The sequence below is a fragment of the Medicago truncatula genome, chromosome 2 (assembly GCF_003473485.1).
Source record: "Medicago truncatula cultivar Jemalong A17 chromosome 2, MtrunA17r5.0-ANR, whole genome shotgun sequence".
In the NCBI taxonomy this organism is placed as follows: Eukaryota; Viridiplantae; Streptophyta; class Magnoliopsida; order Fabales; family Fabaceae; genus Medicago; species Medicago truncatula.
The window spans coordinates 39676109-39699904 of record NC_053043.1 but is presented as its reverse complement, the minus strand read 5'-3'; the positions used below and the strand labels follow the sequence as shown (position 1 = coordinate 39699904).

Below are 23796 nucleotides of genomic sequence, written 5' to 3'. Positions count from 1 at the left end.
TTTAAAAAATACCTTAAAATGCAGAAAAAAGACTAGAAAATAAAGATAAAATGTAGGAATTACAAAAAATAAATAACTTTTTAAAAAAAATCGAAAGAAAAAATTCTAAAAAATACTAGAAAATAAAGATAAAATGTAGGAAATAAACCAGAATAAACGAAAAAAAATTCCATTAAAAATACATGGAAAAACAGTATAAACGGAAAAAAAAAAATCCCATTAAAAATAGATGAAAAAACATAATGCCCCTGTAAATATTTGGATGATCATTAGCATAGTTATATCCCAAAATACAAGGCTAAAAGTTGTTCATAATCCTAACAACCTTAATCAAAAAAATATATTTAAAAGAGCCACGATGGCTCTATACGAGTACAATAATACACCTAATAATTGAGTGAAAAAAACAAGCATAACAGCTGAATGTTGCAGTAATATATGTCTAACAGCTGAATCAAAAAACAGTCCCCTAATTAATAAACTATTATCCTCTGGAATCTTGGGTTGGAGGAGGATGTTGTGACCCTCGAGTCAAAAGAGTGGCAGCCCCATCACCTCCTTGTGCACCAAAACCACTGGCACCATTTGCTCCTTGTGTATCAGACTTTTTTCCCTTCTTTTGTTTCTATCAAAAAATTGAATCCCAAAACAAAATATTCATAACAGAATTACACGATAAAAACATAAATACAAGACAAAAACAAAAATTCAAGCCAAAAAATAAGTTCAATCAGCACCTTATTTCCACCTTTTGGGAGCACTCGATTTCCTCCACATGTCCTCCTATTATGACCCATCTTTCTACATTTTGTACATTTCACTGTTGGTAAATCTCTAGGTAATATATGTGGATTTTTTGGCTCATCATTAGCCTTGTTTCTATTCTTTTTGGGGCGACCTATAGTTCTTCTCTCAGCTGGTGGGTTGATTGGCTCTGTTGTTGATATAGGCCATAGTTGGGGACCATTTGTTGGCAAAATAATGTGAGAATAAGTAGCCATGAAAGTACTCTTCCTGAAACCAAATGTGCTCATCAATTAATACATATAAGAAGTAAAATATTAATGATACGAATCCAAACTAAATTTATTACCTATAATACCAGGAAACAAAATCTTTGGGTTCTTTTTTGTGATACCCCATGCATGCAATAGCATGGCAACATGGGATGCCTGTTAAACCCCATTTCCTACGGTCACATGATTTTTGGGCTAAATTCACAATATATGTGTCAGTTCCATTTGTCACGCTAAATATGGCATACTCATCATCAAAATGCCAAGTTGGTTCCCATCCATCAACTACCTTCTTTGCTTTTTCAAGTTGTAGTTGGATTATAGGACATATATTCCCTCTATATCTTTGCATGAGATCCTTCTGGGCTTCAGTTCTTTTTGTGAGGTAGTGCTTAATTCCTTCTAGAAGAGTGATAATGTGTTTATCTCTATACTACAATATTGGCCGGTTAAATGCCTCACAAATGTTGTTAACTTGTAAGTCTGATTGTGTATCCATCTTAAAATGAGATCTAGTCCACATTGCAGGTGCCCAATTCTTATTCATGTATTCCCAAGCTTTGTCGTTAATTAATTTCATTTGATTCATTGCTCTCTCCCATACTGGAACAGTTGTAGCCCTTCCTGCCATCCAAAACACTTCCTTTAAATCCAATCCAGGATATCTTTTCTTAAAATTAGCATAAAGGTGCTTCACACATAGCCTATGCTCTACATGACTACCAAGGTTTTGAATTGCCGGAACCAAACCCTAAGATAATTAGCAATGGTAAACAAATATTACAAAAAAAATAGAGATGAATGCATATTAAAATATTAACAATCACACATGTGAGTTATACCTTCTGCTTATCTGAGATGAATGCATATTGCTTGTGTTGTATAGTTTGTAGATCTTCAAGTAATAGATTCAGAAACCACTCCCATGAATCTTTTGTTTCTGCTTCTACAACGGCATAAGCAATGGGAAACATTTGGTTGTTTGCGTCTTTACCAACAACTGCCATCAATTGTCCTCCATGTTCTCCTTTCAAAAAGCAAGCATATAACCCAATGAGAGGCCTACATGTGTATGCAAAGGCTGCCTTACATGCCTCTGGACATACATAAATTCTCTGGAAAATAGGACCCACATCAGCCATATCACACTTAATAATAACAGTACTATTGGGATTGGACCTTCTCAACTCCTCCGCATAGCTCCTGAGATATAAGAATTGATCACGACCAGCTCCTTGAATGATTTCTAGTGCCCTTAACTTGGATCTATATACTTGATCATGTGACAACTTCACACTCCATTGCTCAGCAGCCAACCTCTTCAACGCTTTCACTTTCATTAAGGAGAATGCCGGAGTGTACTCAAAAAAATTTTAGCAAGCAAATTTGGCTTGGCTTGTCTATTTCTATTTCTAGGTATCCAACAGCACGTATGATCATCATTGAAGCTTACAACCTGCCAAAAATCATTTGCACTCCTCTTACTAATCCTCAAATGAAAAGGGTAATCAGGCATACATTTTACAACCAAGTATTCTTTTTTATTTTTCTTGAGGCACAGATTTTTCCTAGTCTCCAATGCATACTTTTCAATTGCATCCTTTGCTTGCTTTTTATTGTTGAACTTCAAACCCTTTTCAAGCTTAACATGGGCATTCCCATCACCCATCTTAAAAATTAGATAGTTTTTACCAAGCTCTTCATCTTCACTCTCTGGGAGTATGTAAATCATCAGAATCTTCATAGTGCTCTTCTTGAAAATCCGCTGCAGTTGTAGGAGTATCCAATGATTTGGCATCTACATTATTAGTAACCAAGCAAAATGTTTCAGGTGGAAAAAATAACACTCAAATCAACACACTCATCCACTCCACTATCATCAAAGTAACTATCATCGCCGTCTTCCTCTTCACTTGCAATATAATCATCATCTTCTTCATACATGTCTTCATTGTCCAACTCATCATCATTCCGTTTACCTTCACAAGCCCTAAAAGACAATAAATATTCCCATAGTCGTCATTTTGGACCACAACACGCAATAAAAAACACCCCATAAAAAACAATGATTGCAACAAACAATAAAAAAACTCCCCATAAAAAACAAGGATTGCAATAAAAAACAAGGATTGCAATAAAAAACAAGGACCACAAAAAGCAATAAAAAAACTCCCCATAATGCAACAAAACACATAATTTAATTCTACCACTTTATAAAAAAAATGATTTTTTTATGCCACTGTGTCAAACCCAATACAATTTCTCATTTTGTGTTGTCGGTATTGTCGTCAGTGGAATTGAAGTGGTATCTTTGTTTTGTTTTATTTTCGAAACCCAATAGAGACTCCTAAAGAATAGCAACTAAAGAATCCCATCAATTTACAACAACATAACAACAACTACAACAACAGAGCAGTAACAAAAATACTACAACAACAGAATAGCAGAATAAACATGAACCCATATGCTGAATAATTCCATATGGTCAACAGAACAGCAACAAATATGAGAAAGACATACCTCAATTTCGTCATTGAACTTGAACCAAGAATCATTACTTCGTGATTCACCATTTTCAGTTTTAAACGGCGGCGACGGAAAGAGTGAGAACGACGAAGATTGAGAAAAGTGACAACGCTGACAAAGTGGAACGGTGATGACGAAGCGGGAACGATGATGGTTAGGAACGGCGACGGTTAGGGCATCGCATGAAGAGAAGGAGAAAGGGAACGACGGTTCATTAGTGGTTTTGGATTTTTTTGGTAGTGAGATCAACTTTTTTTGGTAGCGTAGGTTTTGGATTGTTATAAGGAAAATGATGATTATTATTATTATTTTAAGTTACATTTTTTATTTATTAATTTTTTTCTTTTTTTTAATTAAGAATATTTAATATAAATAATTTAAATAGGTGGATATTTTTTTAGTATTATTTAAGCCACATCAGCCAACTCCTGAAAAATATTAAATTGGAGGGTAAAATTCAGATTTTTAAAATAGGGGGGCCAAAATTCCGAAAAACATTAAATTGGGGGGGGGGGGGGGGGGGGGGGGCAAAACTGCACTTAAGCTTAAATTTATAATATTTTGTAGTTATAAAGAAAAATACGTTTTCAATCAATTTTGTTGTCAACTCATTAAATTGTTGTTATTCAACTTTAATTACAAGGAGAAGACAGTGGGCATGGGAAGAAGAGATGGTAAGGTGTATGATTTTACTTGACACAGTTGTTGTGCAGTCTAATGTTTCTGACAGGTGATAGTGGAATCCGGACACTCATGATGGTTATACAGTGAGAGGCGCATATCAGAGATGGTTGTCAAACCCTTTACTTTGTTTGGGTATCGACTGACCTTATTATTGTAATTACATTGTTTGACTTTTGTTTTTCGGTATGGATCCTCTGATACACCTTGTACTGAGGAGTTTTCATCGCCGCTGTTAATATATTCCATTTTGAATTATTTTTTTTTAAAAAATTATAAGGACCATGTTCCCAAATGCTTTAAAAAATAGTGACGAACTCTAAGTAAAAAAGTCAATTTCTAAAGATAAGGTATCAAATACATCATTCCAATGAATTTTTTTTTTTAAACTTATTTTCTCAACCCTAAATTCATAGAAAAACCCTAGTTTGCACTGCAAGCAATCTATGTTGCGCTATCAAGACAAACTTATTAAAAATGTTATATGTGACTTCCGGCGCTTGGATTAGATAAAGAGTTGCTCCTAAAAACTTAAAAAATTCGTAGCTAAAACGAGAGAAAAGAAAATACTAACACAACACTATATATGTACTTAAAAACACTTCACTACCTTGTTGCTTAGAAGGAAACAGAAAAACTACACAAACACAAGAAACCAAAACAGGACAAATTCAAAAGGATAAGGCAAGGTAGGTGGTGGTAGGGTTGGCTAGGAAAGTAGCATTGATGAAGCACAGTAGTACATTTTTATTTTACATGAACCATAAAGTTTTTTATTTACATTTACATCTTGATCTAATGTTGCTCCCATTCCATCCAATTGGATTCACTACCAACTCGAGGAATACTGTTGACTCTTGAGAACTTATCAACCTTAAAGTTGGCCCCACACATCACTCCTTCACTGTCTATCCTTGGCATTGCCTTCAACTTGTTCAACGGATGCTCAAAGCTCATTAAACCTCCTTCACTATGAAACATACACCCTGCATTCATGATTCAATGTTATCTCATATCAATATCAAAACTATTTTTATTACTTCCCCTTGAATGTATTGAAGGGTTGTGCTTTAATTGGTATTTTAAACATAAAATAAATTGGAATACTAGCCTAAATTAAAAATTAATGTTTTTTATTTTATTTTTTATAAACCCACATGGGTTGGCTTAGTGGTAATTGGCTTAGGACTTGGAAGTGTGCTCTTCCTCGAGGTCTCAGGTTCGATTCTCTCTGGTGCTAATTTAAGTGGACTAATTTTGCTTCTTAAAAAAAAAAATTAATGTTTTTATAAACATGTTATAGATGCCAAGTATTTACTTTTGTTTAACAACAAGAGCAGTGTTATTTGAACAACTCTTTTGGTACAACTTTTGAGACAACTTTGTTATTCTCTCTGCTCTTGTTTGAAGTGTCCGAGTCTCTGATTTGGATTTGCTTTAGCCGCAAATTCACACATTCACGTAGTTAACACATCAATGATTGTTGGATCAAGATCGGACAAACATAAAACAAGCCAATTTTTTTAACTCTAAATACTGATATTGAAATCTAGACCGTCTGGTCTTGATACAACAAATATCAATGTTTCGAGTATGTGAATGTGTGAGATTTGTGTCCGCAGACAATCTAAACCCCTTGAGTCTCTTATACCACTTGGACCAGCCACATGCTCTTAAAGTAGTTTTACCAATTTGAAGGATTTTGTATTCAAGATAAATGGGTATGAATGATGGCTAAAATTTTGGTACCTGCTGGAAAAGGAGCAAAGGATTTAGCACAACCCTCTTGTATAACATTAAGATCATCAGAGATCACAACAGATCCATCAGCTGCAATACCCCAATACAACTTCAATCCACCATCAGAACCCTGCATAAAAAACAAACATCATTGATTGATTGAGATTTTGAAGAATTGTTAACAAAGAACATGGCAGAGTAACAAATATATATACCAGTGCAGCAAAAACAGTTCCAAATGTGCTGTCATAGACAACAAAGGCAAAACTGCCATCAAGTTCCTTGACAACTTGATCTGGTGGATATGGACCACGGTCACGGAGTGTCCTATAAGCTTCAATCAGAAACATGGCTTCATCAGTTCCCTTTGACAAACCATATTGCTTGTTCAGTAAGGATAAATTGTTCAAACTCCCCAAGAACAAACAGTATATGTCATCAAGCCCACAGAACAACCTGCAAATAAAATACCATCTCTTAGCACTAATAACATTTAAAAAAATATTATAATTTTGTAACAACCATGTTATTGGCGCAAGCAAATTTTTCCGAGTACTAATCTCCTTCAATTTGGTCAGCAACATCAATTTTTCCAATAAAAAAAGTATGCAACAGTAATTTGAACTGTAACATAATACACATGTCTCTGGATCAAAAGCAGACTCTAATACCATGTTAAGCTTTTATGTTGGACCGAATTCATCCTTATAAAAGGAATTAAAGATGTCACTCTTTATAAACTATAATTAGACCACATACAATCGCGATTCTTTCTAATATCAAAGAACCGCGACATAAATTAAAAAAATCAAGTACTACTTCACTACTTATAGTAAAAAAAAAAAAAAAAAAAAAGGTCTACTCAAATAAATGACATATTGTTGCATAATAGTAAATATATATAACCTTTGATGAACAGAAAAAGGCTTATCAGGTCTAACATAAGCAAGAGCAGCTTTTCCAAAGTTCATAGAACAAGTATTATCAGGATGATGAGAAATGAATTCTCTGAGAATTTCTTCAGGAAGCTTAGGTTTCTTTAAGCCTTTGTATGATGCAGGGCTATTCAGCTCTTCAGGTGGATTAGCAAGACCTTTGTGGAAAATTCCCAACATTTTCTTCTTCTTCGTGTGATTCTACACCAAAATCTTGAGGTCTAAGAAAAATAACTTTGTTTACTTAGGTATTGAATACGAAGGATTTAAAATAAAATGGAAGCAGGGTCATTGATTCATTTTGATATTTATATGAGAGATTTACATAACACCTACCCCCAGAGTGAACAAAAGTGGTTAAGGTTGTCTTGTCTTTTTTTAAGATGAATGGGTGGGTCCTATTTTGATGGATAAGTATGAAACTTCAACAAGTATCTTCTTTGATCTTATCATGAGAAATTTGTTTAGGTACTTTCAGAGTGACTATTTTTATGTGAGCAGTAATATATGAACGATCATTTGAGATAATTTTTTATGACAATTTCATTTTTCTTTATTTTTATTGATAAAAAACAATAGAGAAAAAAAAGATAGAAAATTAAAACATAATGGGAGTATTAAAGAAAAATTGTTAAAAAAGTTATTATAAAATGATTGTATAATTTTTTTTTTCTTTTGCGGTGGCCGGGGTTTGAACCCTGGAACTTGCATATTTCATGCATTGTTCATGCCAACTGAGCTAAGTTCACGATGATTTTTTTTTTTAATTTATCAAAACAATATATATTCCATGAAATATTTTAATTTTTTAAATATAAATATTTTAGTTTCTTTCAAAAAAAATATAAATATTTTAGTTCTCATTTAGTATTGAACGAAAAACAGGAGGAAGAAAAGTTATAATTTGACCATAAAATAGGTTTTATAAAATCATTTTGTCAAATCTCATAAAAAAAACATAATTTTGTCAAAATAAAAAATTTATTTTTGTCTATAAGAGTATAGACTATCACACAATTATAAGGTCTTGACTTCGAACTAAATGAAAGTGTCCAATGTAACAATATTAATATTGTCAATTGAATTAGATTTTATGAATCAAAGAAAAATTTTATCGAATAAAGAAAAATTAAACTTTAGGAAATAACTGATTATTTTTATGATCACTTCCTTCCCTTTACACAAAGATAAATATGATTAACACAAGAGTTTAATTGTTATACAATGGTGATGTAGAACTTTTTTTCACATCCACTCAAACAAATCAAGGAATATAGACATTGTGGAAATTTTTTAAGAACAATCATATAAAAGTGGTAAAATAAAGTGATTTGTTTGAATGCATGTGTAAAAAAGTTTTACAACATTTGATACATACAAATTAAATTCATAATATAAATACATTTTTTTGGTTTTAGACTAAATGATAAATATTACATTAAAACTCACACACACAACTATAAGATCTTAAGTTCGAACTGAATGAACGTGTACAGTTTAACAATACCAACATTGTCACTTGAGCTAGACCTCACATATTAAACAAAATTTTTATGAAATGAAAAAAAAAAAAAATTAGAAAAATATCCAATTTATTTATATAATCACTTCCTGCCATTACACAGAAAAATCTGATCAACATAAGAGTTTAATTGTTATACACCGATGATGATGTAGTACTTTTTTTACACATGCGCTCAAACAAATCAAACTAAATAAATTTTTGTAGAATTTGTTTAAAAAAAATCATATAAAAATGGCAATACAAAATGATTTGTTTGAATGCTTGTGTGAAAACGTTTTACACCACTTCATACATACATATTAAATTCATAACATAAATAATGTTTTTTTTTTTTAGGAACATAAATACTTGTTCCACACAAAAGAAAAAAACAAATACATTGTATTTATTCTTTTCATTCAATCAAATGGAAAGAAAGAACTTTTGACAATTTTTTTTCCTTTTCTAATGCAAACAATATACAAATATTTGATAATTTTTAAAATTATAATTAACTTTCAAAAAAATTGTTGTTATATTCCTCAAGTGAAAACTTTTGATCGGATCATTAAATACAATGGAAACGACATCTCAACTATGTCGACACGTTACATATATCTTTTGCAACGTCTCAATAATTATTATCAAATAAATACAAATAAAGAGATATGGAGAGACTACACAAAAACTAAAAGATACAATTGAAAATAACATTCTTGAAAAATAAAACCATTTAAAATACCAGCCTCAGTTAAAAACCAACCAGTAAAATTTCAAAGAGGTAAATTTTGCTTGTGAAAGAAAAAAGAATGTAGATCATATGACAATAAGAGTTCACCTAAGAATTTCTCAAATAAAAATTAGAATGTAGAGCAAACAAACAGCCGTCAGCAGATAAAGAGAAATCCATCGGCAAAAGGCCCCTAGAAAAATAATACCAAACCATTTTTTAATAAGATTCCTTTTTTTTTTTTTTGAGCAATGTAATTAGATTCCTAAACTTTCAAATCAACCAAAAAATGTTATTGATAAAAGAAAGGATAAGATTCCTTTTATTTTTTTGACAAAAAAAGGATAAGATTGCTGTCTAAAACAAAAAGGATAAGATATTTAATTTGTTTGCTTCAATCGTGAAATTAGAGCAAAATAATTATTTTTTTGAAGGAGCAAAATAATTTGTAATTAGAAACATAATTATACATTATTTTTTTATTTTTTTTAAGAAGCTAAATCATTAAAAAAAATTGAAGGATAATTATATATTATATATAAGTTTAGAGTCTTAATTACAAATTATTTTTCCCTAAAAAAAATTACAAATATTTTAAAATCTACCTCTCAAAAAATTATTTTAAAATAAAGAAAACTATTTTTTTTTTGAGGGGTAAAGAAAACTAATTGAAAAAGACTTATTTGACCCTAAGTATCTCATATTATGCGGTTTTGGACACTCTTTTTATTTTGGAGTTATTCTAATCCTTATGATTTTTTTTTTCTGTATATGTGGATTTTTTTTTTTTTTTTAAATAAGTGAACACCCCCTAATGTCACCAAAGCATATGTGACATAATAAAAAAATAAGAAAACAATCCCTCCCCATTATATTTTAATTACACGACACCTCTTCATCTTGTCTTGCAATGAAACCATAACACTTACATTATTTTATTGAATTACACTCTCATCAAATTAAAAGAAAAACCACCATCAGTCTTGGTACAACCACAATGTTCAAACAGTATTTGTTTTTTCTTTGGAAGGCAAATGATGCCCTAGGGACCAAGGGAAGACGTATTGAAATTGTGGTTTGAAGGGGAAGGGATACCTACATGATCCAACTTATCCGAGTAAAATATTTTATTATTCAACATGCAAATTATAAGACTTTGTAAAAAATGTCGAAATTGTAAGGCTGGACGTCGTGACCTAGGTTCGAACCCGAGACCTTATAGTTGTGTGAGTTTAATTTCAATGGCTTACTATTTAATCTAAAACCAAAAAAAAAAAAAAATCTTTTACAACATACCTCAGTCGCTCAAATTTTTACTTTTAGATAGTATAAGGTGAGAAAACCAAATGTTGTTATTGTAGCTAATTTATGATTTATTATGATATCTACCTTTAATTTTTAAACTAACGATTAATATTACGCACTTTACACCTTCAAATAAGTTGTTCACTTTAGAAGAACCGAATCCAAATCATTTAACACCCAAAAGATTATAATTGTTTTGTGAAGAAAATTTAAATTAACTATTTATATTTATAATAAAAATAAAAATTCATCCTTTTTTTCATACACTCAATGCGGAACTTGAATGAGTATCAATTTGACAAAATATTTTCCTCCAACCAAAATCTAAAAAAAATTCACATTATCATCAATTTCATCTTCACATATTAAAAAATCAATCTCATAACTAACCATATTTGTAAAAAGAATACTCTTTAACATTTACGTCTTCTCTTTTAAGCTTTGCAAATCCTTAGCAAATTTAGAAACTTTTGAATTGTCATAAGGAGAAACAAACCAAACTTCAATGGAACTATAACGCATGAGAAAATAAGATAAGAACCGATCTTATCAAATGAGTAACACGTTACATTACACGTCTTCTCTTCCTTCTTTGATCAGAAATTCAATTCAGATGTCAATTGTTAGAGAATCTGAAGGAGTGTCAGAAGCAACAATAAGTCAATATATTTAAGGATTCTAAGAGATGAAGACATCATATGTGTGGAAGCAACAAACATTTTTTAATCTGTGTTTTTTTAGTCAAGGTAATATTTAATTGGCCCCACGAGGTCACAATCATCGGCTACTAGTTTCCCTTGGTTGGACACACCAAAGTCACATTATTATGTAAGCAGCATGCCCAGATGATCCGTCTTCCAGCTCCAGCTTTCGACTTAGAATTTTCCCTTTTCAAAAAGGATTATCTTCTATGTTCTTTTTCTGTTTTAATTTTAATTTAGGGTTAATGGTGCTTTAGCCTCCTGTCATATATGTTATTTTTGGTTTTCCCCCTTGTAAAATATTTTTTTTGATTTACCTCCCTGTAAAATATTTTTTTTTTTAGAAAAAATTACAGGGGTAAATCAAAAAAAAATATCTTACAGGTGGAAAAACAAAAAATAACCTATATTACAGGGGGTAAAACACCATTAACCTTTTAATTTATAATCGAGTAATGTTTAGTCACTGGCTATTGGCTAATATGATTCTTCCAAATAGAACAACACAAATTAGAATCTGATACAGTGGAAATAAGTGACATCCTATTAAGAATTTAATACAGTGGAAATAAGAAAGGAAAAAAAATAATTCCAATATAGCCTATGACACAAAGCCACACATCCATAGTATTTTATTTTTAACAATCTATGAGTTTGTAGCTTTATATCTTATCTCTTTCTGTGTGTACTATATACTATGAACTTCAAGATTCCTTCAATAATCGTCACATAACTTTCTCTTTTCCTTTTAAAAGCTGGACACAGAATCAGAACACCCCACCTCATGATTAATGTGGCTAACTTCTTTTACATGTTTTAAAAATCAAATTAAAATCTTTATGGAATTCATCACTCAAATTAACGAGAGTTAAAGTCTTACGTTCGATCCCCGTGAACTTAACTCAGTTGGTAGGGATATTGTATTTTATATGCAGGGGTCGGGTTCGAACCCCAGACACTCCACTTCTCCACAATTAAATTGTTTAAGCTCTATCCACTAAACTACTTGACAAAAAAAAAAAAAAAAAAAAAGTCTTACGTTCGAATCAGATAGAAGAAAAATTGTAATATACTAACAATTACTTACTAACAGCTAACGTTCGTGTATAAAAAAAATTTTGAGTAATGACTCAAAAGAAAAAAAGTTTTATGTTAAAAATAATATTTTTTAGACTTTTCAAGAATTAATAACATAATTCCAAGATATTATTACTATATTTGAATCCTAATAAGTGCCTTTATAATTGAAAATAACTTTTTTAGCATTTTCCAAATTAAAATATGAGTCATTAAGTTTCACATTGCGTATTGATGAGTAAATCATTTGGATATATAAGAGATGTGAACCTCAGAGTCTTAGTTCGACTTGATAGGGGATTGAGATCATGGTGTTTGTATCAAGTATAAAAGATTATAACTCACACTTCAGGGAAAGGTTGTTGGATTTCAAGTGTGAGTGGTTAAGTTCAATATCGCCTATGATTGAGTAAAATATTGAATATATAAAAGAAGTATGATTCATATATGCCTAATGTCTTAGGACCTGTTGTTGGGTTTAAAGGTTGAATAGTTAAGAAGTTCACTAGTATCCATGTTTTTTTTGGCAAGGAGTGGGAAGGTTGGTTATTCTAGTATGACATTAACATGTTGATTGAGTGATCTAACCAACATACTTGTTGGAGAGTGAATAGAAATTTGGTGTGGATAAAAACCTTAACCAAACAACTTGAGAATGGAAGTGGTAAGTCGTTCGAAAGGTGTAAGTGGGAATGATAATCACATGACAGTGAGGTTGACCATAGCTCGAGAGGTATGCTACTTTATTTGATTGCATATTAAATGTACATACATGTATTGTTACTTGAGAACAAACAAAAATGTAAGTTTGGGTTGTGATGAATCCTCGTTATATCATGTATTTTAGTGTTTAATCAAGTCATTTATTGTTTATTTTAGAATTTTGTAGAGAATTTTGAGCGTGTTACTCTTGGATTTAGGAAAAATATGTAATGTTTGCATTGAGTCATAATGTATCTTTTAATTTTCAAACCAGACAATTTTACAGGGTGTCTTACTCTTTTTTATGTAATTTATTGCGTTTATTTGGTCGGAAGACACCTCTTATAAGTTACAGAAACCAAGCAAAATAAAGATATGGAATTCCAAACAACTTGGAGGAATTCAATCCGAAGTTCCAAGCTCACATCAAGGATAAAAATATATATTAAGAAAACAAGAAAAGTTTCTACGGGCATGTGTTCCCCGTGTTGTGTGTAAGAGTGTGGTGTCTCTCTCACTTGTATGGTTGCTCTGGACTAGATATGAGCGGTCCCTCGGGTTCCTCTTGTGAACCAACAATGGTATCAGAGCCTGGTTCGACAAAGGGTACAACCGACTCCTTGTTTCGAAAGTCTTCTTGACAAGGTGTTCAGGAGGCAAGTTCCGTTGCGAAGAAAACAACAGCGGTGGTACAAGAAAGTATTTAAGGATGAAAGAACTTCCCCTTGAGGGGGGAGTGCGATGAATTGATGGACACGCACTTGATGGGGAATGTTGTGTGCAAGTGTGAGTTATATGTTCCACATCAGATAGAAAAGTGGAGGTTAAACACTTTATAAGTGAGAGGACCCATAAACTCATTGTCTTAAGGTTTTGGGTAAGAGTGTGATATCTCTCTCACTTTTATGATTGCTCTTGCCTAGATATATGCGGTCCCCGGGCTCCCCTCATGACCCAACACCCCGCACACGAGTCCACATACACGTTGAAGGAAGAAAAAGGGGACACTGGTCCATGTTTTGTGAAATGAGGTGTACAATTTGATGGGTATGGAGTTTTGAGGTTGCTGAAAAATGAGAAAGGAATAGTTTTGAGGGGTTGAAACGTTGAAAATGTCCATTAAATGGATTGAACGGATTAACAACCTACATATAAAGCTTCTAGAGTAGATTGTTGAATTGAATGAAGATACAAAAATACCTGCTACTTTTTAAAAGGGTGCATATTAGAGGGGTCTTTTTTACTAATCTACGCGTGATAACTATTGATATGTTTTTTCATAAAAGTAAAATATATTACTTTGAAAATAGTGTACACAACATTGATTAAAGGGAATAATTGGAAAATTTTATATTGAAAAGTGGGTATACCATTCATTTTAATACAATTTTTTTTTTTGTTGTTAAAGAGACACACATTTTGAATTAGAGGGAGTAAGAGGTGGAAATAAACAAACTCTTATATTTGCATTAAAAAATATATTGTATCAAATTAAGTTTTTTGCATAAATTCTAGTATCAACTTGCATTAAAAAAAATGTTGTATCAAATTATATTTTTTTTATAAAGATTAAATATTAAGGAGTGGAATAAGTAAACTCTTATTTTTGTATTTACCAGCCTCCCTTGAAAATTGCTTTCAGAATAAGCTTCAGCCTATTGAATAAACCCACCATTATGAAAATTGCTCTTTGAACACTTATGGTTTTCTCTTAGGCACCCTGCACTGACGAAAATATCATCATCGACAGTTAATTATTGTTTGGAGATTTTTTATTTTTTTTTTTACCAAAATGGAAATAGATTAAACAACAGGGGAAATTCATCTCGCACAAGATGTGCAGAAAGAATCACTCCTCAAAAAATACAAGAGATGTATTTTTTCCGAAAAACACAACAAAAAGAAATATGATAAAAAGACTACTCCCTAACACCCATACAAATTAAAGGGTGTCGCCACAAGTCATTATAACTGAAAGCTGAAGTTAGCCTATTCACCCTCAACCAAGAAATAGATACAAATTTTACTGTCTACTAATTGAACCAAATCTAGAGCTTTGCTTTTGAAGATCCTATTGTTTCTTTCCTTCCAAACTATCCAAACGGATACGTGCCAGATCACTTTGAAGAATGAATGCGTAGATCGTGGTAACCCCGCCAAGTGACCAAACTGAATTAGATGCTTACGAACAGAGTCTGGAGATATGATGTTCAGAGAACTTTTTAAATCAGTTGAAACGATTTAAATCTAAAAAGTGCCGAACGACAATTAGCTACTATTTTGTAATGAATGACACTTAACTACTGTTCAACCAACAATATTTGTAAATTTGAGCAATTGCAGTGTGTCTCAAGAGCAATCATTAATATTTTATAGATGTTTACAATTTTGTTGGACGTGGTGACTTCTTTTCATATATAAAAGAAAAAAAATATTGATTGATTCATATGCATTGCCTAAGAATTTCTCAATTCCACTTTTGCATTTTGAAAACCTGTTACTTGTCCTCTAACATAACATGAGTTACAAAACACGGAGCTTCCATGTATCAATTCATCAATGTTGACTAAAGGGACAAATGTGAGAAATGGTGGTCTTCTCCTAACCATATATATAAGGAGAAATAATTATATTTGTACAACTATTTTGTGATAACCTTCATATTCTTTCTCTTTATTAGTCAAAACTCAAAACCAAAGAGAAAGTTGTCCAAAAATTATACTAAAATGGTTGTACAAATATCATTTCTCATAAGAAAAATGGATACACATAAATAATTTTGTAATCTTCTAATTGATGGTATAAAATAAAATAGAATAATGTCAATTATTGTTATTGATTTCTAACTACTAAATTAATTTCATTAAGTAAATTATTGCAAATGACAATGATTAAGAAAACAACATTGTTATTTACCGCGACAAATTTTGTCCCGAATGCCTCAAGAATGAAAATAAGCCAATTTAAAATAGTGAATCAATAACATATGTTGATAGTGAGATATGATGGACATCTCAAATTAAATGACACCATCTTTAAATTGGACCTCACACTGTCCATAAGACTTCATCACTTTACATTCCATCTTTATGTGTGGGTCTGTAAGGGCATAACGGGAGTGAAACCAATTTGTGTGTGTTTTGTACAATGGCTTCTTCATCGAATTCGGGTTTGTGAACATCATAAACTTTCAAAATCCTTGTGTTCATCGAATTTGGGTTTGTGAATGTCATAAACTTTCAACCTTTCACTTAAGAAAGATGTTCATTACAAAAACACTTTCAAATAATGTTACAAAGTTAGTTTAACATTTTCGAACAATATAAAAAATATACCATTTAGCTCAAGTTTGTGATATATATATATATATATATATATATATATATATATTCATGAGTGCTTATTCCGTTCACAAACACTTTTCAGATAATATTAAAAAGTTATTTTAACATTTTTGGGTAATAAAAAAATATCATAACCCTAATTGTTCATAAAAGTCACATCACAACTCTTATGAACTACCAAAGTATGTCACTCTATTAAAGGTATTTCTCTTATACTAACATGTTTATTCTTTTCAAGGCGGAAATATCACTTTTTTCAACTCACACAACACTAAATCTTAATCCCAAAATTTGATGTTTAATCTTCCAAACTCATGTTTAGCAATTTCTAACACAACAACCTGAACATATAATACCGGAACCCTAAAAAAGCCGACGTCCACGTTACATTTGAGCCATCCCATTCTAGACTTCTCCCACTTCACACAAAGTTCATTACGGTGTACACATATAGCACCTTGCTGCATCAGTTTACAATATACCAATTTTGTCAGAGATGAAATGCTTTAATTCCAATTTGCTGTGAGTTGCTCATGTTATTATTCCAAACTACTTCATTTCTATTATGCCAAATCATTCACAACAACATTGTTTATTATTTTTCAATAGCCTAAATTATTAAAATCAAAATGAACAATATTTTCCATGACAGGTTTTTTGTAACCCCTTCACAAACCAATTTTCCAAGACAACACTTGTTTTTGTAGGTGCACTTCAATATCAATGGCATGTTTTTTTTTTTCTCTTTCTTTTTTCCTTATGATTTATAATGACTAAATTTACTATTTAAATATTTGTAACAAATTTAAAATTCTTCACCTAGAGTGCACATCTGAACTGAGTAGAAGATAATTAATTTAGTTACACTCTCAAGTTTTCGGCTAAATCATTTAAAAAAACACCAACATATATATCTGTCAACAAATAAAATCCATTCTCATTTAGTGTTTTCGACCATTTGTCTTCTGCTTTATACCTTCTATTTACGTATGTGATAAAATATCTAGTCCGTATTTGTCAACTTTCACTTTTGTTTATATTATTTGGATAGAGTATTCTCTCTTATTCTCTTTATCTATCTCTTAATTTATTTTCTCTCATTTTTTTCCCCTCAATTTTTTACATCATTGTCTTTTTTATTTCTCCTTATTTTTGTCTAAAATCCCTCTATTTTTCTCTTCCAAAAATAGAGGATCCTTGTTGCTCAGAATGAGAGACGTGTTTGGATCTAACAAAGACACAATAGTAACACCTAAAGCAATGAAACAAGAACAACATCAAAATGTAAAGACAGAACCAAAGCAAGTTCGCAGTAGTTATGATGAAACTTGCATGCATGTATTTCTACCTATTTGTTGCATGTGTAATGTACGGAGTACCACACAGCTCATCACCGTTTCCCTTCTGACCCAATCATGTGCACTTATGTTGACCTAAATGACCTTTTCTTCTCTCCCCGTTTGTTTTTGGATCTATATTAAGATTCTACTTTGCTGTCAAAAATCATTGACTCCTACATATTAGAGAGACGTTTCTCATTTTGAGAGGTCTAAACCCATCTTTATTCTTTCCCTCCACTCACTTTCTTTGAATTTTATGTTTGCTAATCCGACACACCAAAACATGAGGATTATATGCACCACAATAGAACTATATCATCAAGGTTGAGTCTAGTGGGAGTGTTAGTCTCTTAAAACATGATAAATCAATGTTTAAATTTCGACTAAAAAATGTGTTCGCACTTAATGTTTGACAATGTCTCAAATAATATTAACTCATGTAGAGGAAACATATATGAAAGAGAAGAGAAAGAAAAACACTAATAGAACTAAATGAGTACTCCAATCTTTTAAGCGAAACTTTTAGATTAAATGATATGTAGATATCTAATCAGTTTCTTACACAAATTTTTCTTAAAATCCGAAGAGTTAATGGTCTATCAATCTAAATAACTCAAACAAATGTATAAATCACCACAGAAGCAATGCAAATTAATATTTAAATTTTGTTTTCATTTGATCATGAATATATAGATGGGATAAATATATGTAGTTTGGTTAGCCATCAATGTCTTCCTCTTGGGATCGTCCATTTAACATGTAGGTAAGTTAGATTAAATTGCTATAAATAAATTATAAATACATTGCCTCGGGTTTCAATTATGAAATATGAATATTCCACGTATAAGTAATTATGCTTTGATTAGAGTATTAACATAAAGACAAATTAATAATAATTATTTTTTATAAAATAATTTTAGAGGCATCAATTTGATTAAACATGCTACGTATAAGATTTTCCTTTATTCTATATCTAAAGTTCTTGAGAGCCAGTAACATATATTGTACATGCTTCTTGCTTACATTATGTTTGTCATCAGTCACCATCACGCATGACAAATATAAATAAGGATTGAAAATTAATTAGTAATGTGAAAATTAGCTGGAGTAGTGTACTTGTTTTTTTTTTTTAACAAGTGGAGTAGTGTACTTGTTAATGCATTATTTATCAAATTTTGGACAAATTAAATATATATTATAAAAAAGTTTGGACAAATATTTGGTGAACACAATGGTAATATGAAGTTTGGTTGTGCAGTATCATAGTCCACTTGTTAATTGTCATGTTATATTTTTATATTGATTTATTTTAAAATAAATTTAACTGTTAAACAAATTCTACATCCAATCATCTACAAATTTACCCACATATTTTTTCCTCCTTCCACTCAGTTAAAATATCTTGTTGGTTCTTGAGAAGTTTTTTACTATACGTAAATTGATAATGCACATGCAATAATATGATTCCTAGTAAGAATCATTAATATATTGTGCAAGTTGATCAAAGTTTGTGATCGATAATATGTATTCCTAGTAAAGAACATATGTTGAGACTTGAGATGCCGGCTTGTCGATCGATCTGATATGCGACACAACGCCTTATCAAACAATCCGTATTTGTTTTTAAAATTGTGATTTTTTTTTCTTCTACTTTAAAGGCTTTTTTCTGGACTAAATCAAAATCTTAATTTTTTTTATAATGAACTCAAAATATATTCTCAAATGTACATATTGAATAAATGTACCTTATTTTCAACACACTTTTATTTTTTATTTTTAACATTCAATCTCTTATTGAATAAATTACATATGACTATCAGCCATACCAATTTATGTATATAGGACACATTTTTAAAATAATGGAACCTTCGTGTATGCCACTTAATACAAGGGTAACTCGATTGGATTAGACTTATTTGAGTTTATAAAAATAAATAAGTTTTTATGTTAATTTATAACTTCTCGTTAATGAAAAAAATGTTTTTTTATAAACTATATTTACAAACTTATGAATAATACATATATTTTTATTTGCATAATTTTAAAATAAGCTTAGTCTAAACGGGCCCTAAGTCTTGTTAGCATTATTCAAAAGAAAAAGACAATAAGAATGCTGTGAGAATTTTTTTTTTTTTTTGAAAAATACTGAAAGAAAGTTTTAGAGTAGTGATACATAGATCACCTTAAGTGGCATGTACCACTTGTACACTTACACACAATTTTGACAAGTGTCATTGTGGTCCCCCCACACAAAAAAAAAACTCACATGTATTGTCTGTCACACATTCTCACATGGAGTGGTACAATGTGTGTATGGAAAAAAGTGTGTACATGAAACATTATCCTTTAAAAATTATCTGAAAATAATGAACAAATATATAATGCAACATACACCATCATTATTATAAACAAAAATCAACATTTTAGATTTATTCATAAAATGATGTATGTGATCTATGATAAAGAGCATATACATCATTAATTGAATGAATTTAAAATGTTTTTTTTTTTAAGGAAATGAATTTAAAATGTTTTTTTTTTAAGGAAATGAATCTAAAAATTTAATTTTTGACCGGATTTATAACAATTACCATAACCTTCTCTTTCCACTTGACTCCGATGTTATTTTCTTCTCTTCTATAAGTACACGCTTTCATTTCCCTCTATTTCATTCAAACAAAAACGTGTTTCAATATTTCAACAACCGTTTCAACATTCTCAACGCCTCCGCGTTCATTCTTTTGCATGGCAGTATCCTTTCTGGCACATGAGTTATCTGAACTCTGTCTCGGTAAGCCGCCGTTGAAGTCTATTTCAACGTCGGCTACCATTGCCGAGGCAATTGAAGTCCTTAGAAGCTCCGACGATAGTTTCGTCAGTGTTTGGAGCTGTGACCATTCTGAATTCACTCGTTGTCAATGTGTTGGGAAAGTTTGCATGGTTGATGTTATTTGTTACCTTTGCAAACCAGAAAATCTTTTGTGTCCTTCTAAAGCTCTTAATGCTTTGGTTTCTGTAGTTTTGCCTAAGGTTGGTGGTCTTGTTGTTCAGCTTGAATCTTCTTCTAGGTACTTTTTTTATATATCTTTGAATCTTGAAATTATGTTTTAATGTGCTTTAGTTTAGTATGATCAAGATTAAGAATTTTAATTAATTAACCCTTATTCTTGTTATTTTGATGATACAGCTTATTGGAAGCCATTGATCTCATACTCCAGGGAGCACAGAATCTTGTGGTGCCAATTTTGCAAACAAAAAGAGGTGGAATTTCAAGGAGAAAACAGCAACAAAAGTCATCAACAATCAACAACCACAACGGTGTTGAATTCTGTTGGTTAACACAAGAGGATGTGATCAGGTTCTTGCTTGGTTCCATTGGCCTCTTCACTCCACTCCCTGCATACTCCATTGATTCTCTCGATATCATCAGCCCCGATGTGCTCGCAATCGATTACTATTCCCCTGCGTCTTCCGCTGTTGAAGCCATCTCAAAGTCGCTTGCACAACAAACTTCTGTTGCAATTGTTGACAGTGATGATGGGACATTCGTCGGTGAGATATCACCCTTCACCCTTGCTTGTTGTGATGAGACGGTTGCTGTCGCGATCACAGCTTTGTCTGCAGGGGACTTGATGGCCTACATTGACTGTGGTGCCCCACCAGAGGATCTTGTGAGACTTGTAAAGGCAAGGTTGAAGGAGAAGAATTTGGAGAAATTGCTACAAAAGTTTACAATTTTGACTTCCTTAACCAGTGAGGTGTCGACCTCGTCTTCCTCTGATGAGGAGGGTCTGACGAGGTCAGGAAAGCACGCAAGGTCATCGAGCTATTCGGCAAGATTTGTGAGAAATGTAGAGGCTATTGTTTGTCATCCCAAGAGCTCTTTGATTGCTGTGATGATTCAAGCAATTTCTCATAGAGTGAACTACTTGTGGGTTATTGAGGATGATTGTAGCTTAGTTGGTATTGTTACTTTTTCTAATATCTTGAAAGTGTTCAGAGAACGTTTAGAAGTTATTTAGATGTATAGGATAAATGTAACAATGTTTTGGCTTTGGATGTTCATAGGGAAGTATGAACCTTTGTTAGCCTATGAATATTACCCTTCTCTAATGATAATTGCAGTGTGGCTAATGAGGCTTGATCTTTTCTTTTTGACAAAAATGAGGCTTGATCTTTGTTTTTCTTTATTTGAACGTGCTTCAATTCTAATAAATTTCGGTTTAATACATCCTCCGATCCCTTAACTTATTTTAATTTTTCAGTTTGGTCTCTTAACTATTAAACGTTTCAATTTGGTCCTTATCTTTGTTTTCGTCATCGATTTGGTCCTATTTTATTAATTTTAAATCTCTCAAAAAGAAGACCGTTGAATAAAGGAAGCTCATCATATCTAACCGTGTATCACCAATAAATTTCCTCAAAGGGACCGAGGGATGTATTAAGCCAATAAATTTCCCTTTGCCACATTTCTTTGTCAAGAAAATTTGTCATTGTTATTTTTTTCATTTTTCGAGGTAATGTTTTGTTTTCATAGTACATAGCGCATCAACAATGGTAGTAAATTAAAAAAAGACTTTAAATGGATACACGTTATTTATTTATAATTTTTAAATAAAAGTATCAATTATGGACTCAATGACTCCAATGATATTAAACAAAAAATAGTCATTAAGTAGGTCCACTAATATGTACTTTAACATGTGTACTTAGAAAATAAATAAAAAGAAATTAAAAAGAAGAAATAATCACTTAAACTTGAAATAGTCGGATCAATTTTTATCTACTTTATTTTCTATTTTATTTGTAGTACCCATTAGTTACTAAAGGGAGAGGTCTTATATAGTTTGCTAGCAACTAATCGATATCCATTTTTTTCTTCTTCTAATGAGCGTTCTTAATAGATTGGTATTCTTGTTAAGTAAAAGACTCCTCTATTGAAGATCCTCTTAAAATGTTATCATATCCATGGAAATTACCTTTACAATGGTAATATCAAATGAGATTTGATACATTGCAAGAAAACAGCGATGAATTTTTCCGTTGAAGTTAAAAGCACTTAAATTATTTTGTATGTTACTATTTTACGACTCCTGGCCTAACACTCCTTGTATTTGTCAGGATGTGATTTTATTAAATTTCATTTTGGCTACTTAAAAAAAACACTTAAATTGTTCTGTTTGTTTAATCTCATATGTTATTTATTTTTGGAAAGCCAAAAGGAATATATTAAAAGAATATACTAACATAAGAAGCGCAAAGAATAGAAAATAGTAGAGATACAAGAGTTTGATAAAAAAGTTCCCCCAAAGATTAAGACAAGAAGAAAACCTGAATTTTCAACCGGTCACCAAATCACCAAATGATCATAGTGTAAGTGAATGAAATGGCTTGGAAATAATTACGGAATTCCTTTTTTAAGTGGAAAAAGTCAATAAGTTGTTTTGCATGAAGAATGAAATATCTTGACAATGCACACGAGGTACTTCCCTAAAAAAAAAAGTTGCACACGAGGTACTTAACCAATTCAACTGTCGTACCTAACACTTTCAAAAAAATAAAGCGCAATCAAATTGGTTTTTATAGGAAGCAAGATTTTGAAGTCGTCTCGAAGATAATCGAGATATTTTTAAAGGAGTCGATTTGTTCCAAATCAAATCCTGAAAAGATAAAGGTTCATCTAACACATTATGCGTGAAGAAATTGATAAACACCTTTAATATAGAAAGTCTCGTCATGATGAAGCCTCCAAACCCACATGTCTAAAACATATTCATGTAAAAGAATGTAGAAAACAAAGAGTATAATCTAACAACATAATTCTTCCTCGCAAGCAAAAAGTTTTCTTCTCCAACGCCACCCTCCATTGTTACCTGCCCAATCAGCTCTAAAAAGATCTATCACTGAACCCAAATATTTGGTCTCATATATGTACACAATGAACCCAAAAGTTTTACTTCAAATTCAAGGTGGCCATTTCTATTTATATAAATAGGCTTTTTAAAAATTCTAAACTGCCTTTTTAAAAATTAAAAAAAAAACAAATTAGATCAAGCCAATTGCCTTAAACAAACTAGGAATAGACTCCTATCAGGCCACTTGTTCTATTCAATATTTTTACAAAAAAAAAAAAAAAAAAAAAAATGCGTTAATTGATTATGAAAAGTGTAATTGAAACTAATTAAGAAGAAAAAT

General features: G+C 31.4%; 4 protein-coding genes across 5 annotated transcripts; 1 reads left to right on the top strand and 3 right to left on the bottom strand.

Annotated features, from left to right (window-relative positions):
• Nucleotides 1–324: 324 nt before the first annotated feature.
• LOC112419232 (uncharacterized) lies at nt 325–1173 on the bottom strand. Its single transcript, XM_024776408.2, has 2 exons — nt 738–1173; nt 325–625 (listed from the first exon to the last, which is right to left on the bottom strand). The coding sequence occupies exons 1-2, from the start codon at nt 1032–1034 to the stop codon at nt 485–487; spliced, it is 438 nt and encodes a 145-aa protein (XP_024632176.2). The 5' UTR covers nt 1035–1173; the 3' UTR covers nt 325–484.
• On the bottom strand, nt 738–3589 carry LOC120575792 (uncharacterized). Its single transcript, XM_039831102.1, has 5 exons — nt 3537–3589; nt 2862–3006; nt 2473–2814; nt 1859–2377; nt 738–1767 (listed from the first exon to the last, which is right to left on the bottom strand). The coding sequence occupies exons 1-5, from the start codon at nt 3587–3589 to the stop codon at nt 1450–1452; spliced, it is 1377 nt and encodes a 458-aa protein (XP_039687036.1). The 3' UTR covers nt 738–1449.
• A 1204-nt stretch (nt 3590–4793) lies between these two features.
• Nucleotides 4794–7635, bottom strand: LOC25487368 (stem-specific protein TSJT1). 2 transcript variants are annotated; one of them, XM_013609278.3, is made up of 5 exons: nt 7235–7635; nt 6870–7119; nt 6179–6419; nt 5973–6093; nt 4794–5209 (listed from the first exon to the last, which is right to left on the bottom strand). In XM_013609278.3, exons 2-5 carry the CDS (start codon nt 7076–7078, stop codon nt 5019–5021), a joined length of 762 nt encoding a protein of 253 aa, XP_013464732.1. In that variant the 5' UTR covers nt 7079–7119; nt 7235–7635; the 3' UTR covers nt 4794–5018. The 2 variants fall into 2 exon arrangements, with proteins under 2 accessions (XP_013464732.1, XP_024632399.1); XM_024776631.2 differs by having other exon boundaries at nt 6870–7099; nt 7235–7423.
• A 12649-nt stretch (nt 7636–20284) lies between these two features.
• Nucleotides 20285–21714, top strand: LOC25487367 (CBS domain-containing protein CBSX5). Its single transcript, XM_013609277.3, has 2 exons — nt 20285–20669; nt 20789–21714. The coding sequence occupies exons 1-2, from the start codon at nt 20347–20349 to the stop codon at nt 21621–21623; spliced, it is 1158 nt and encodes a 385-aa protein (XP_013464731.1). The 5' UTR covers nt 20285–20346; the 3' UTR covers nt 21624–21714.
• Nucleotides 21715–23796: the final 2082 nt, after the last annotated feature.

What these genes read in the sequence shown, in the direction of transcription:
- LOC112419232 (XM_024776408.2), bottom strand. Translation starts at nt 1,034, where the DNA reads ATGAGCACATTTGGTTTCAGGAAGAGTACTTTCATGGCTACTTATTCT. An exon ending in TCCCAAAAGGTGGAAATAAG is followed by an intron (nt 626 to 737) that starts GTGCTGATTGAA and finishes ATTTTTTGATAG; the next exon opens with AAACAAAAGAAGGGAAAAAA.
- LOC25487367 (XM_013609277.3), top strand. Translation starts at nt 20,347, where the DNA reads ATGGCAGTATCCTTTCTGGCACATGAGTTATCTGAACTCTGTCTCGGT. An exon ending in CAGCTTGAATCTTCTTCTAG is followed by an intron (nt 20,670 to 20,788) that starts GTACTTTTTTTA and finishes TTGATGATACAG; the next exon opens with CTTATTGGAAGCCATTGATC.
- LOC120575792 (XM_039831102.1), bottom strand. Translation starts at nt 3,589, where the DNA reads ATGGTGAATCACGAAGTAATGATTCTTGGTTCAAGTTCAATGACGAAA. An exon ending in AGTTCAATGACGAAATTGAG is followed by an intron (nt 3,007 to 3,536) that starts GTATGTCTTTCT and finishes ATTGTCTTTTAG; the next exon opens with GGCTTGTGAAGGTAAACGGA. An exon ending in ATGAGTGTGTTGATTTGAGT is followed by an intron (nt 2,815 to 2,861) that starts GTTATTTTTTCC and finishes CTAATAATGTAG; the next exon opens with ATGCCAAATCATTGGATACT.
- LOC25487368 (XM_013609278.3), bottom strand. Translation starts at nt 7,078, where the DNA reads ATGTTGGGAATTTTCCACAAAGGTCTTGCTAATCCACCTGAAGAGCTG. An exon ending in CCTTTTTCTGTTCATCAAAG is followed by an intron (nt 6,420 to 6,869) that starts GTTATATATATT and finishes TTTTATTTGCAG; the next exon opens with GTTGTTCTGTGGGCTTGATG. An exon ending in CTTTGCTCCTTTTCCAGCAG is followed by an intron (nt 5,210 to 5,972) that starts GTACCAAAATTT and finishes TCATGAATGCAG; the next exon opens with GGTGTATGTTTCATAGTGAA.